We start from the raw sequence: 15,164 nt of genomic DNA, 5'->3' as shown, positions 1-15,164 counted from the left end.
TACCTTTAACAGTACCTCCAGGTTGAGGGATTAGTCAGGGCCCCAGCTTAGGGTCAGCTTAGGCCCCCTACCTCCAGTATACAGAGACAGCGTGACAGGATGTTTTTAATAAAAAGGAGGCAGAGACACTACAACCTCATAGGCCGTATGATTGCCCCATCGATCTTATACCTGGTGCTTCACCTGCTCGCGGGCGAATCTACCCCTTGTCACTGGCCGAGACCCGTGCCATGTCTGAATATATCGAAGAAAATCTTGCTAGGGGATTTATCCAGAAATCCACCTCTCCGGCTGGAGCAGGATTATTCTTCGTCAAGAAGAAGAACGGCTCTCTTCGTCCTTGTATCGACTATAGGGGCCTCAACCAGATTACCTTCAAGAATAAGTACCCCCTGCCACTCATCTTGGAGCTGTTTGACCGCCTAAAGGGCGCAAAGGTCTTCACTAAACTCGACCTGCGTGGGGCGTACAATCTGGTCCGGATACGCCAGGGAGACAAGTGGAAGACTGCATTCAACACCCGGGATCGTCACTACGAGTACCGCGTGATGCCCTTCGGTCTCTGTAATGCTCCAGCCATCTTCCAGGAGTTAGTAAACTATATCTTTCGAGATCTCCTGTATTCCTGCGTGGTGGTGTACCTGGACGATATCTTGGTGTTCTCCCCTAATCTGCCCTCTCACCGGAGGGATGTTCGTCAGGTACTGCTGAGGCTCGGGAAGAATCGCCTGTATGCGAAGTATGAGAAATGCCTCTTTGAGCAGACCTCCCAGCCATTTCTGGGGTATATCAACTCGGAGACCAGACTGTGGATGGATCCCGAGAACATGTCTGCTGTCTTAAAGTGGCCCCGACCAGAGGGGTTGAAGGTTATTCAGCAGTTTCTGGGATTCACTAACTATTACCCCCTCTCCATTCCCCTCTCCATTCCTCATTTCTCCTCCCGGACAGCTCCGATCTCTGCTCTTACCCGTAAGGGAGCAAATCCCAGGGAGTGGTCTCCTGAGTCAGAGAATGCCTTTATCTCTCTTAAGCAAGCCTTCTCCTCAGCTCCTGTGCTACACCGTCCTGATGGCCATAAACAGTTCTTCCTGGAGGTTGATGCCTCTTCCTCCCGAGCCGGAGCAGTGCTCACCCAGAAATCCTCGTCCGGGCGAATGGTGACCTGCGGCTTCTCCAAACTCTTCTCTCCGGCTGAGCCTAATTACTCCATAGAAGATCGAGAACTGTGGAGGAGTGGCGCTACTTGCTTTAGGGGGCTCTGCACCCGGTGGTCATCTACACTAACCATAAAAACCTCACGTATTTGCAGACCGCCCAGAGACTTAACCCTCGTCAGGCCAGATGGTTTTTGTTCTTTGCTCGATTCTGCTTCAATCTCCATTACCGCCCGGCAGACAAGAACATTAAAGCCGATGCTCTATCCCGCTCTTTTTTGTCTTCCGAACTGGAGGAGGAGCCTCTACACATCATTGATCCCTCCATCTACCTACTGGTAAGACCTTTGTAGCGGCTCAAGATCGGAAGAGGGTCTTACTCTGGGGCCATTCATCCAAACTGGCTGGCCATGCCGGCCAGAGGAAGACACTTCTGCTCATTGCCCAGCACTATTGGTGGCCCACCCTGCGCAAGGATGTTGCGGATTTTGTCTCGACTTGTTCCTCTTGTGCCAGTAACAAGATACCTAGGCACCTTACAGCCGGTCACCTCCTTCCTCTTCCCGTGCCTTCCGCTCCGTGGCAACATATTGCAATGGATTTCATCACGGATCTCCCTGTATCGGCCAGTTGTACAGTCATTTGGGTGGTCGCCAACCGCTTCTCCAAGATGGCTCACTTCATCCCTCTGCCTGGTCTTCCGTCTGCACCTGTGCTGGCTAAGGACTTCATCCGTCAAATCTTCCGTCTCCATGGCTTACCCCTCCACATTGTCTCGGACCGAGGAGTTCAGTTCACTTCTCGCTTTTGGAGAGCCACGTGCAAGCTGCTGGATGTCTCTTTGGATTTCTCTTCTGCCTATCATCCTCAGTCAAGTGGAAAGTATCAGATCCTTACCAGCTTTCTTCGGCACTTTGTCAACGCTCACAATAGCGATTGGGTTGAGCTCCTGCCTTGGTCCGAGTTTTCCTATAACAACCATGTGAGTGAGTCCTCTGCTAAGTCTCCATTTTTTGTGGTCTACAGTCAACACCCCCGGATTCCGTTTCCCGTCTCCACTGCAGTGGACAATCCTGCCACGGAGTCTCTCGTCAGTGAATTTTCTGTTATTTGGGAAGACACTAGATCTGCGCTTCTTCAGTCCTCCGAGCGGATGAAGAAGCATGCTGATAAGAGACGTCTGGATCCGCCTCAATTCCGTCTGGGAGACAAGGTCTGGCTTTTCTCCAAATATGTCCGTCTCAAGATACCATTATATAAGTTGGGTCCACGGTTCATCGGTCCGGTCGAGATTCAGAACCAAATAAATCCAGTGGCTTACAAGCTGAAACTCCCGGCCTCCTTACGGATTCCCAACTCATTTCATGTGTCTATCCTCAAACCTGTTATCCTTAATTCTTTCTCTGATGATCCAGGTACCGCTCCAGCTCCAGTCTCCGCTGAGGACGTCTTTGAGGTAGAGAACATTTTGGCCATCAAGAGGGTAAGAGGAAAGACTTTCTTTCTTGTGGATTGGAAGGGGTTTGGAGGTGCCTGTGCAAGTTTGTTGTTTGTGTGCTAACACTCTCCTCAGCCCTCAGGTTCCAGTGCCCGCCAACCTGTCTGTTAGCCGTGCATGCCAGCCTGTCTGTCAACCGTGTCCCGCCAGCCTGTCAGCCGTGCCCGCCAGCCTGTCTGTCAGCCGTGTCCCGCCAACCTGTCTACCCGGATCACCCGTCTGGCTACCTGCCGTGCCCGCCTTTTTGCCAACCCGGATCACCCGTCAGGCTACCTGCCGTGCTCTCCCGCTGTACCTGTCAGCTTCAGCCATCTGACCCGTGGGAGTCGCCTGTTCTCACACAAGATCGGTCCCAGTGTGGTACCTGGTCCACCTGCCCGGTCCCTCCTTGGTTCACGGAGTCAACTAAGCCGCCGTGCGACCAGGGTCGGTCAGAGTAGGCACTTAGTTACGCCCCTCTGGTCCCTTCTTGCATCCCAGCACAGAGGTTCCACCACCCGGATCCGTAACAATGTCATGTGTTTGGAAGCTTCTCAGACACACCTGTGGATGTATTTTAATGCACACCTGAAACACACTGCTTCTTTGTGCAGCATCATGGGAAAGTCTAAAGAAATCAGCCAAGATACCAGAAAGAGAATTGTGGACTTGCACTTGTCTGGCTCATCCTTGGGTACAATTTCAAGATACCTGAAGGTGCCTCGTTCATCTGTACAAACAATTATACGCAAGTATAAACAAGATGGGAATGTCCAGCCATCATACCGCTCAGAAAGGAGATGGGTTCTGTGTCCCAGAGATGAACGTGCTTTAGTCCGACATGTACATATCAACCCAAGGACCAAAGCAAAAGACCTTGTGAAGATGATGGCGGAAGCTGGTAAGATTGTGTCAATATCCACAGTGAAACGAGTACTATATCAACATGGGCTGAAAGGCCACTCTGCCAGGAAGAAGCCATTACTCCAAATGAAACATAAAAAAGCCAGATTAATGTTTGCAAATGCACACAGGAACAAAGACCTTAATTTTTGGAGACGTCCTGTGGTCTGATGAAACTAAAATTCAACTTTTTTGGCATAATGACTATTGTTACGTTGGGAGGAAAAAGGGAGAAGCTTGGAAGCTTAAGAACGCCATGCCAACTGTGAAACATAGGGGGGCTGCATCATGTTGTGGGGTTGTTTTGCTGCAGGAGGGACTAGTGCACTTCACAAAATAGATGGCATCATTAACAAAGAAGATTATGTGGCAATACTGAAGCAACATCTCAAAACATCAGCCAGGAAGTTAAAACTTGGGCGGAAATGGGTCTTCCAAATGGACAATGACACGAAGCATACTGCCAAAATGGTAACAAAGTGGCTTAAGGATAACAAATTCAATGTTTTGGAGTGGCCATCACAAAGTCCTGATCTCAATCCTATTAAAAATTTATGGGCAAAGCTGAAAAGGCAGGTGCAAGTAAGGTAACCTACAAACCTGGATCAGTTACACCAGTTTTGTTAGGAGAAATGGGCCCAAATTCTGACCAACTATTGTGAGAAGCTTGTGGAAGGATATCCCAAACGTTTGACCCAAGTCATTCAGTTTAAGGGCAATGGCAACAAATACTAATGAAATGTATGGAAACTTTTGACTTTGCATTAAGTAATAAAAATGCCTTAAAAACATTCTCTCTCTCTCATTATTCTGGCATTTGGCAAATATAAAAAATTATGATAATCCTAATTGACCTAAAATGGGAAAGGTTTATTTTTATTTCATGCCAGATATTGAGAAAAACATGCATATGTGTCTTTTTATATAGTGTATGTAAACTTCTGATTTCAACTGTATATATTGTATCATGTGCCCCCCAAAAATCTGCACTTTATTCCTCGTTTTTGAGTTAGTTACTCAAATCTATACCGCTGATGTCAATACAATGCAGTTTTTTATTCTAAGGCCCCGGTCCCACTATCAGTATTCGGTCAGTATTTTTTCTCAGCAATGGGGGATAAATGCAGGAATTGGTGACTTGTTTCTATTATACCTTTTCTCTGATTGTTCCTCACCTCATTTTGTCTCACTCCTGAGAAAAAATACTGACAGAATACTGATAGTGGGACCATGGCCTAAGATCGCTAGTGTTTCTAGTTAGGTAAGGATGAGGTTGCTTTATTATTTAACTTTCATTGCAGGGGACATTGGCTTCATCTGGAATGGGCATTAAGGTAAGTAGGGTTTACTTTATAACAATAAAAGGTCTCTGTGTTTATTTCAAATAAAATATTTTATTCATGGTGTTGTTGTACACTGCTCAAAAAAATAAAGGGAACACTTAAACAACACAATTTAACTCCAAGTCAATAACACTTCTGTGAAATCTACCTGTCCATTTATGAAGCAACACTGAATCAATTTCTCCTGCTGCTGTGCAAATTGAACAGACAACTGGTAGAAATGATAGGCAATTAGCAAGATACCCCCTATAAAGGGGTGGTTCTGTAGGTGGTGACCACAGACCATTTCTCTGTTCTCATCCTTTTGGGCTGTTGTTTTGGTCACTTTTTCATTTTGCCATTGCTCTCACCCCTACAGGTACAGTAGCATGAGGCGGTGTCTACAGTACAACCCACAGAAGTTGCTCAGGTAGTGCAGTTCACCCAGGATGGCACATCAGTGCGAGCTGTGGCAAGAAGGGTAGCTGTGTCTGTCAGCACAGTGTCCAGAGCATGGAGCAGATACCAGAAGATGTGGAGGAAGCTATAGGAGTGCAACAACCCAGCAGTAGGACCGTTTCCTCCTCCTTTGTGCCAGGAGGAACAGGAGGAGCACTGCCAGAGTCCTGCAAAATGACCTCCAGCAGGCCACAAATGTGCCTGTGTCAGCACAAACGGTTAGAAACCGACTCCATGAGGGTGGTATAAGGCCCGATGTCCACAGATGGGGGTTGTGCTCACAGCCCAACACCGTGCAGGACGCTTGGCATTTGCCACAGAACACCAGGATTGGCAAAGTCGCCACTCGCGCCCTGTGCTCTTCACAGATGAAAGCAGGTTCACACTGAGCACATGTGACAGAGTCTGGAGACGCCGTGGAGAGCGATCTGCTGCCTGCAACATCCTTCAGCATGACCGGTTTGTCAGTGGGTCAGTAATGGTGTGGTGTGGCATTTCTTTGGAGGGCCACACAGCCCTCTATGTGCTCGCCAGAGGTAGCCTGACTGTCATTAGGTACCGAGATGAGATCCTCAGACCCCTTGTGAGACCATATGCTGGTGCAGTTGTCCCTGGGTTCCTCCTAATGCAGGACAATGCCAGACCTCATGTGGCTGAAGTGTGTCAACAGTTCATGCAAGATAAAGGCATTGAAGCTATGGACTGCCCCGCCCATTCCCCAGACCTGAATCCGATTGAGCACATCTGGGACATCATGTCTCGCTCCATCCACCAACGTGCACGTTGCACTACAGACTGTCCAGGAGTTGGCGGATGCTTTAGTCCAGGTCTGGGAGGAGATCCAACAGGAGACCATCCACAACCTCATCAGGAGCATGCCCAGGCGTTGTAGGGAGGTCATACAGGCACGTGGAGGCCACACACAATACTGAGCCTCATTTTGACTTGTTTTAAGGACATTACATCAAAGCTGGATCAGCCTGTAGTGTGTTTTTCCACTTTAAATTTGGGGGTGACTCCAAATCCAGGCCTCCATTGGTTAATAAATTTGATTTCCATTGATGATTTTTGTGTGATTTTGTTGTCAGCACATTCAACTTTGTACAGAACAAAGTATTCAATGATACTATTTCATTCATTCAGATCTAGGATGTGTTATTGGAGTGTTCCCTTTATTTTTTTGAGCAGTGTAGTTATTTCACATATCACTTTCACTATGGTGTTAGTAATGGGGGCGTCTTATAGACGCCTCTCCATTACTAAGCTGGGCTTGATGTCAGCTGGCCTTATAAGCTGACATCAACCCCAGCCCTATAACCCCACTGCCACCGCTACAGGGCAGTGGGCAGAGCGGAGGCTAAATGGCAGAATTGGTGCATCCTATGGATGCGCCACTTCTGGGATGGCTGAGGGCTGCTGTTTTTAGCCTCGGAGGGGGCCAATATTCATGATCCCTTCCTAGGCTATTAATATCAGTCCCCAACTGTCTGCATAGCCTGTGCTAGCTGGTAAAATAGGGGGACCCCACACAAAGGCTTCAAGACCCCACAAAAAGCCCTTCCCAGGTTTCAAAAATCTGCTCCAGCTGTCTGCTTAACCTCTGCTAGACTATAAAATTACAGGGGGCCCCACACCAATTTTTTTTTAATAAATCCTTTAATTTAACAATAAATGACAAGTACAGTAACCAGTCACTGTACTAATTATATACATGACTGACACCTTTCTATCTATTCTATGTGTATAGCTATTCTTTCTATTCTAAATTGTTGGGCACCGATGTATTGTTAACTGTATGCGGCTGATGAATTGCCGGCTTTTAAAGAGACGGGTGAGTGAGAATCGGACAGCACTCGCATGGTCTGAGTGCTGTGCGATTTTTTTCACACACCCATTGACTTGCATTGGCGAGTCTCGTCCGAGATATGTGGCAAATCGCAGCATGCTGTGAATTTTTTCTCAGCCCGATTTCAGCTGATTAAAAAAAATTGCAGATGAGCGGTCATTCATTCATTAACATTGGTCCGAGTGCAATTCAATTTTTTATTGCTCTTTCCTAACTAAAGCAGAGAGGGAAAGCGCGAGGTGGATGCTGAGCTGTGATGTGCGATGAAACCACGACCACAGCCCATCACTCAAGGGGGAGTGCGTCACTTGCTCACGCCTGACTGCAGCCGGAACTTGACGTGACATCAGTGGATGTCGGAGCCGGCTGCAGCCGGGGTCACATGATACCTGGTGAGCGGCCAGCAATAGCGCCGCTCACAGGCAATAAAGAACAAGCAAGGTATTTACAAAAAGACTTGTTGGCACAATTTAAATCCATGGGGGCATTGTTAATAGTAGTGGACAACCTCTTTAAGATCTGGAGGGAGGTCGAAATGTATCTTTTGGTAGATAGTAACTGGACCAAAAGAGTTGCTAACTGCAGACATAGGAAGGCTCCTGTCTTTAGGGTGGGGGATTTTGTGTGGTTGTCCTCAAAAAATCTGCGCTTAAAGATAATATCTAGAAAGTTTGCACCTAAATTTGTAGGTCCTTATAAAATTATTAAAATTTTAAATCCTGTGACAGTTAAGTTGCAACTTCCTATTGCCTGGAAAATCAATAATCATTTCCATTCTTCTCTTTTAAAAAAATTTGAGGGGACCTCAAGACATAATTGAGGTGGATTTGGAAGGATATCGGGAGGATGAGGTAAGGCGAATTCTTGGTTCCAGGTGGGTCAGGTACCGTCTGCATTATCTCTTCAAGTGGAAAGATTATGGTCCTTAAGATAATTCCTAAGTTAATTTGGGGTGTTATGGATAAATAAATGTATGATTATGGAAGTTATATGAAAATAGTATGTATTAAGAATTGCAGACAATCCAAAATTCCCTCCTCCTGCCCGTACCACATTGTACCAATAACCTCATATTGATCAAAGATCCACATACTACGTGGAACATGAAATTATGGAAAATCCCTAATAATTATTGACTAACATATTAATCTGATAATAAGAGCTTGCTAATGATCTCTATTACTTTTAGGGAAATTACAGAATAATAAAAGATAAGTGACTATACTGATTGACCTTTGAACCTTACATGCAAGACGGACTTAACTGATTTAATTGAGAGTCAGCTTGACTTAATTGTTTACACATTAAAATAATGACCCATTAGCGACAGATGTCAGCCATAATTATGAGATAAGGCAATGAGGTAATGTGTGGAAAGGGACCTGATTTTTCCTATAAAAAGCCTATTTGAGACACTACTCAGTGTTCATTTGTGATTTCTCCGACCGTATAGATCCTATATACAATTTGGCGGCAGACAACTCAGACGAGAACACACGCATTATGTGTGCACCTAACAGGGGGATCTTCATAAGATCAGATAGACAAATTATTGGGTGGGACTGGGGAAAACCCAGTAGTCATGGTACACGTTGGTACCAATGACAAAGTTAGAGGGAGGTGAAAGGTCTTTAAAAATGATTACAGGGAATTAGGAGAGAAGCTGAAGTACAGGTGGTGTCTTCAGAAATACTGCTGATTCCACTACGTCACTAGAAAGTCAGCGGGAACTTAAGGAGATAATTGTCAGGAAGAAAGGGTTTGGGTTCATGGAGAACTGGGATGACTTCTCTGTCGACTACAGGCTGCACCTCAATGGGGAGAATGCAGATGTGCTGGGGAAAAAAATGGTCAGATGGATGGAGGAGCTTTCAAACTAGAATCTGGGGGAGAGAGGTTAGCCGTGCAAATAAGGAGGTAGAATAGACAGAGAGTGAGACATTCAAGGAAAGTAAGGAGGAGAGTAACAGTAATAAATGTGCTAATAGTATTAAATGTCTGCAGGCAAATGAAAGAAGTCTTGAAAACAAAATGAATGAATCAGAGACTCTTAGGTCAGCCACAGATTACAGAAACCTGGTTGGATGAAAGCCATGACTTGGAGTCAAACATAGAGGGTTACACTACATTCAAACGGATAGGAAAGAAAAATAGGTAGACGGGTGTGTATTTTCGTTAAAACCAACTTAAGACCTCAAGCTCAATGACGACATGGGGGGCAGCTTCGACAATGTACAGCACACATGCCCAACTCTTGGTGATTATATTTGACCCACGACACCAGAACCACCACACCTATGTGGGGCTATTATTGTGAATGGAGGACTTTGTGGGGCCCATTATTCTGTATGGAGGACTATGTGGGGCCCATTATACTGTATACTGGTTGGTCCACAACTTTATCCAAGTTTTTCATTTTGGCCCTCTGCATGTTTTGACCTTTACATCCCTGATGTAAAATCAGTATGGGTAATGTACATGGAATGGCAATAATGGAAAGCTGCTAATTGGACTTTGCTAGAAGCCTCCTAATATAGCTGAACACGTAGAGGATGATATGCTGCAACAAATTAAAAAAGCAACAAAAACAAGTCATGGTCAAAAGTGTTGGCTCTCTTGAAATTGTTCCAGAAAATGAAGTAATTCTCCCAGAAAATTATTGCAATTACATGTTTTATTATACACGTTTATTTCCTTAGCGTGTATTGAAACAGCACAAGAAAACAGAGAAAAAAAAGGCAAATTGAACATAATTTCACACAAAACTACATAAAATAGGTCGGACAAAATTATTGACACCTTGCCAAAATTGTGGGTAAACAACTTTGTTTCAAGCATGTGAAGCTTGTTCAAATGCAATTGTGGCAAGTAACAGGTGTGGGCAATATGAAAATAACAACTAAAACCAGATAAAAAAGGGAGAAGTTGATTCAATCTTTGCATTGTGTGCATATGTGTGGCACACTAAGCATGGAGAAAACAGAAAAAGAAGAAGAGAAGTGTCTGAGGACTTGAGAACCAAAATTGTTGAAAAATATCAATAATTTCAAGGTTATAAGTCCATCTTTTGAGATCCGGATGTTCCTCTGTCCAACGTGCGCAACATAATCAATAAATTTACAACACATACAGTCAAATATGGTGGAGCTTCAAAGAGGTTTTGGGGTTGTATTGCTGCCTCTGGTCAGGTACCTTGACTGTGTGCAAGGAATCATGAAATCTGAAGATTAGCAAAGGATTTTGGGGAACAATGTAGTGCCTAGTGTCAGAAAGTTGGGTTTGCGTGCTAGGTCATGGGTCTTCCAGCATGACAATGACCCCAAACATACTTCAAGAAGCACCCAGAAAATGGATGGAAACAAAGTGCTGGACAGTTCTGATTAGCAATGAATCCGGATCTAAATCCCATTGAACACCTGTGGAGAGATCTTAAAATTGCTGTTTGGAGAAAAACATTAAAATTTGAGAGTCCTCAGTGGTTGATACAATCTTTTCAGTTAGCCATTAGTCAGTAAGCTTTCGAGACTACTCAGATCTCTTCAGCAGACATAGTATAACACAAAATCTGAAGAGTCACATATTTATACACAAGAGGGCACAGCAATAATGCAATAAATAAGACAAGTGACGTGAAGCAGAACTATCAGTTTCGGAAAGGGATAAGCAGTTGTGGCCGTAAATATGTGTGGACACAAGTAGATCTATTCTTTTTTTCTTTTTTTGGGTGGCGATGAGAATTCATCCTTGTTTTAATTTTTTGCCTGGTCTCCCCTACATACAGACCCCCAGTTGGACATTTGCTACATATAATTAAGTACATTACATTAGTTGTGATGCAGCTGAAAGTAGCTGGGATCTTGTGGTCATGATGTGAGTTGGGAATCTTTATCTTGTCCGTGGTCATTATAAATGGACGGGTTTTACATATACAGTTGGTGAGGACAAATTTTGTAAGCTTCACCACAAAGGTGAAACTATCCTCCCGGTCAGTTTGCTTTCCCTCCCAGTACCTTTTAAGTCTAACAATGTTAGGTTTCTGGGAGATTATACTTGTTCCTTTTATTTTTGGTTCTCCTTAGCCTGCCTTCTTTGCCCTATATGAATGTGTTTTTGTTTCTCATTCAGAGATTTCGTATTTTACTTCATACTTTCCTTTTCCCTCGTTGAGAGTGTGTTGCAGCCTCCTCTCTAGTTCCTCAGGAGGTATGAGAAACTCCTCAACGGCTTATTAGTTAGTTAGGTGTGTGGTGGCATTTTTAGCTGTGCTGCTATGTTTTTTTTTTCTAGTTTCTACAGAGACTAGTTGGGTGTAGTTGCGGCATTCTCCCCTGTGTGGGATCTCTGGTGGCTATCAAGATGCGCTTTCTGGTTAAAACATTTCCCACATTTTGAACATGAAAAAGGCTTCTCCCCTGTGTGAGTTCTCTGGTGCTTATCAATATCCGATTTCTGGTTAAAACATTTCCCACATTCTGAACATGAAAAAGGCTTCTCCCCTGTGTGAGTTCTCTGATGTTTGATAAGACTTGATTTCTCTGTAAAACATTTCTCACATTCTGAACATGAAAAAGGCTTCTCCCCGGTGTGAGTTTTGTGATGTTTGGTAAGAGTTGATTTCTCTGTAAAAGATTTCCCACATTCTGAACAGGAAAATGGCTTTTCTCCTGTGTGAGTTCTCTGATGGTTGATAAGAGTTGATTTCTCTGTAAAATATTTCCCACATTCTGAACAGGAAAATGGCTTCTCCCCTGTGTGAGTTCTCTGATGTTTATTAAGATATGATTTGTGTCCAAAACATTTTCCACAATCTGAACATGAAAATGGCTTCTCCTCTGTGTGGGTTCTCTGGTGCTTAAGAAAACTACATTTATGGTTAAAACATTTTCCACATTCTGAACATGGAAAAGGCTTCTCTCCTGTGTGAGTTCTCTGATGTTTGATAAGATTTGATTTCTTTGCAAAAGATTTCCCACATTCTGAACATGAAAATGGCTTCTCCTCTGTGTGAGTTCTCTGATGTACAATAAGATTTGATTTCTCTGAAAAACATTTCTCACATTCTGAACAGGAAAATGGCTTCTCTCCTGTGTGAGTTCTCTGATGGTTGATAAGAGTTGATTTCTCTGCAAAATATTTCCCACATTCTGAACAGGAAAATGGCTTCTCCCCTGTGTGAGTTCTCAGATGTATATTAAGATATGATTTCTGTACAAAACATTTCCCACAATCTGAACATGAAAAAGGCTTCTCCATTGTGTGGGTTCTTTGGTGCTTAAGAAAACTAGATTTCTGGTTAAAACATTTTCCACATTCTGAACATGGAAAAGGCTTCTCCCCCGTGTGAGTTCTCTGATGTATATTAAGATATGATTTCTGGTTAAAACATTTTCCACATTCTGAACATGGGAAAGGCTTCTCCCCTGTGTGAGTTCTCTGATGTATATTAAGATATGATTTCTGGTTAAAACATTTTCCACATTCTGAACAGGAAAATGGCTTCTCCCCTGTGTGAGTTCTCTGATGTGCGATAAGATTTGATTTCTCTGTAAAACATTTACCACATTCTGAACAGGAAAATGGCTTCTCTCCTGTGTGAGTTCTCTCATGTGCGATAAGATTTGATTTCTCTATAAAACATTTACCACATTCTGAACAGGAAAATGGCTTCTCTCCTGTGTGAGTTCTCTGGTGCCTAACAAGACTTGTTTTCTGATTAAAACATCTCCCACACTTGGAGCAAGAAAATCTATTCTTCGCTGTGTGAATTTTTTGAGGTTTAAGAAAAGACTTTTTGAGAGGAAAACTATTTCTATATTCTGAATGTGAAAATGGCTTCTTTGCATTAGGAGCAGTTTGTTTTTTAATGCTTATTTTGTGACTTTGATTTTCCTTAGTAGTTGGTAATGGATCAGAAGACAGGACCTGTTTCAAAGGATCAGATGACAGATCTTGGCTGTGAAGGGATGATTGTAAATCTGGAGAAATGTCATTCATTTGAATTGTATCCTGTTGGATCTGAAAATTATCTGATTTGAAAATTGAAGATGTCAGCTGTCCCTCTGATCTCCTGGTACAGACATCTGCCAAGAATAAAACCAATTATTATTTTTAATAAAAAATCCTTGAATTTTATATTTTTGAACATTTCTACATAAACTGTCCGTAAAAAAGGCAAGTTATATAAAAAAATTCACTTATTCACCAGGACAATGACTGTCTAATAGAAAACCTCATAGGATGGACCAGTAGAGCGTAGTGTTCAACTGTTTGTTCATTCTGCCTCCAAAATATGGAATAAAAAGCCACCAAACAATGTTATGTAGGCGAAAATAATACCAATAAAAACTTCTACTTATTTGACAAAAAACAAGTCCCCACTCAGATCCATCATCTGTCAATGGAAAAGCTTTAGTTACTTACCGGTAACGGGATTTTTCGGAGCCCATGACAGCACCACGAGAGAGAGGATCCGCTCATCAAGGACAGGAAACCTACAGGTTAAAAAGGGCAGCACCTCTCTCTCGCCTCAGTTTAGTTAACAGAGCATGAGAGGACCGCCAAGGTTAGTTACAATAAACACATCATTACATTAAGTACATTACTTTCACCAACTTCTCCCAAAGGTGCACAAAACAAAGGAAAGCCAACTCTACGGGAGTGCAAAACACCAGTGAAGGGAGGGAATATACGGGTGCTGTCATGGGCTCCAAAAAATCCCGTTACCGGTAAGTAACTAAGGCTTTATTCGTTCTCCCATGACAGCACCACGAGAGAATTACAGAGACGAAAGGAAATTAGGGAGGGACCACTGCTTGAAGCACCCTTCTCCCAAAGGTGAGATCGGCAGAGACACCCAGGTCCAATCTATAATGCTTATAAAAGGTAGAAGGAGAAGACCAAGTGGCAGCCTTACATATCTCTTCGATGGAAAGCCCTGTTTTCTCCGCCCAGGAGGTTGCTATCGCTCTAGTGGAATGAGCTCTCAACCCCTCCGGAACCTCCTTATTCCATGAGGAGTAGGCGAGGGATATGGCCTCTCTAATCCATCTTGCAATCGTAGACTTTGAGGCCTTACAACCCTTTCTAGCCCCCTGATGGCATATAAATAGGGAATTATCCTTCCTAAAACTGCGTGAAATCTGTAGGTATTTGAGTACGCACCTCCTCACGTCGAAAGTGTGTAGCCTCTCCTCTTTTTGATTTTTTGGGGGAAAGCAAAAGGTTGGGAGAACTACCTCCTGAGTTCTATGGAACCGAGTGACTACTTTTGGAAGAAAGGCTGGGTCAGGTTTTAATACAATCCTATCATCCTGAGTAAATGGCGGACATATGGAAAGAGCCTGTATGTCACTCACTCTTCTGGCGGAAGTCAGGGCCACTAACAGGGCTGTTTTAAGGAAAATAATTTTTGGGGAGGCTAAATCTAGGGGCTCGAAGGGAGGATTAGTTAAGGCATCTAGGACCAAATTCAAATCCCAGGGAGAGGATTTTGCTTTGATAATGGGTCTACACCTAAAGGAAGCTTTCATAAATCGTGCTATCCAATAATTAGCTGCAATATCGGAAGAAAACAAAGCTCCCAAAGCCGACACCTGTACTTTTAAGGTACTAGTGGTAAGCCCCAATTCTAAGCCCCGCTGCAGAAACTCTAGTATTTTCCCAATAGGGGGCCCCTCCTCTGGTTTAAATTCCGTAAATGATAAAAACTTCCTCCAGGTCGGTTGTATTTTGTCGCAAAGAAGTCCACTGTCGGAAGACCCCACATTGCCACAATTCTGGAGAAGATTTGAGGATTCAACGACCATTCTCCCTCTTTTATGGAAGTACGGCTTAGGAAATCAGCTGTGACGTTTTCTTTCCCTTTTAGATGAATAACCGAAAGGGAGAGACAATGATCTTCTGCCTTCTGAAGAAGTCTGTCCGCTACCCTCATTAAGTCTCTTGAGCGGGTTCCCCCTTGGTGATTTATATAAGCTACCGAGACTTGATTGTCCGAGAGT

General features: G+C 43.7%; 1 protein-coding gene across 1 annotated transcript in view; it reads right to left on the bottom strand.

The window, feature by feature from the left end:
* The window catches only part of LOC141176205 (uncharacterized), a 52,517-nt gene that overhangs the window by 22,946 nt on the left and 14,407 nt on the right, over positions 1-15,164 (bottom strand). The window contains exon 9 of the mRNA XM_073660191.1: positions 11,476-13,244. Within this exon, the coding sequence (XP_073516292.1) occupies positions 11,476-13,244 (1,769 nt within the window). The remainder of the gene's footprint in view (positions 1-11,475; positions 13,245-15,164) is intronic.

This window comes from Phyllobates terribilis, unplaced genomic scaffold, assembly GCF_046119375.1.
Source record: "Phyllobates terribilis strain yellow unplaced genomic scaffold, ASM4611937v1 Scaffold_17__1_contigs__length_24005725, whole genome shotgun sequence".
NCBI lineage: Eukaryota > Metazoa > Chordata > Amphibia > Anura > Dendrobatidae > Phyllobates > Phyllobates terribilis.
The sequence above is the reverse complement of the archived record's forward strand: the minus strand, read 5'-3'. Positions and strand labels throughout refer to the sequence as shown.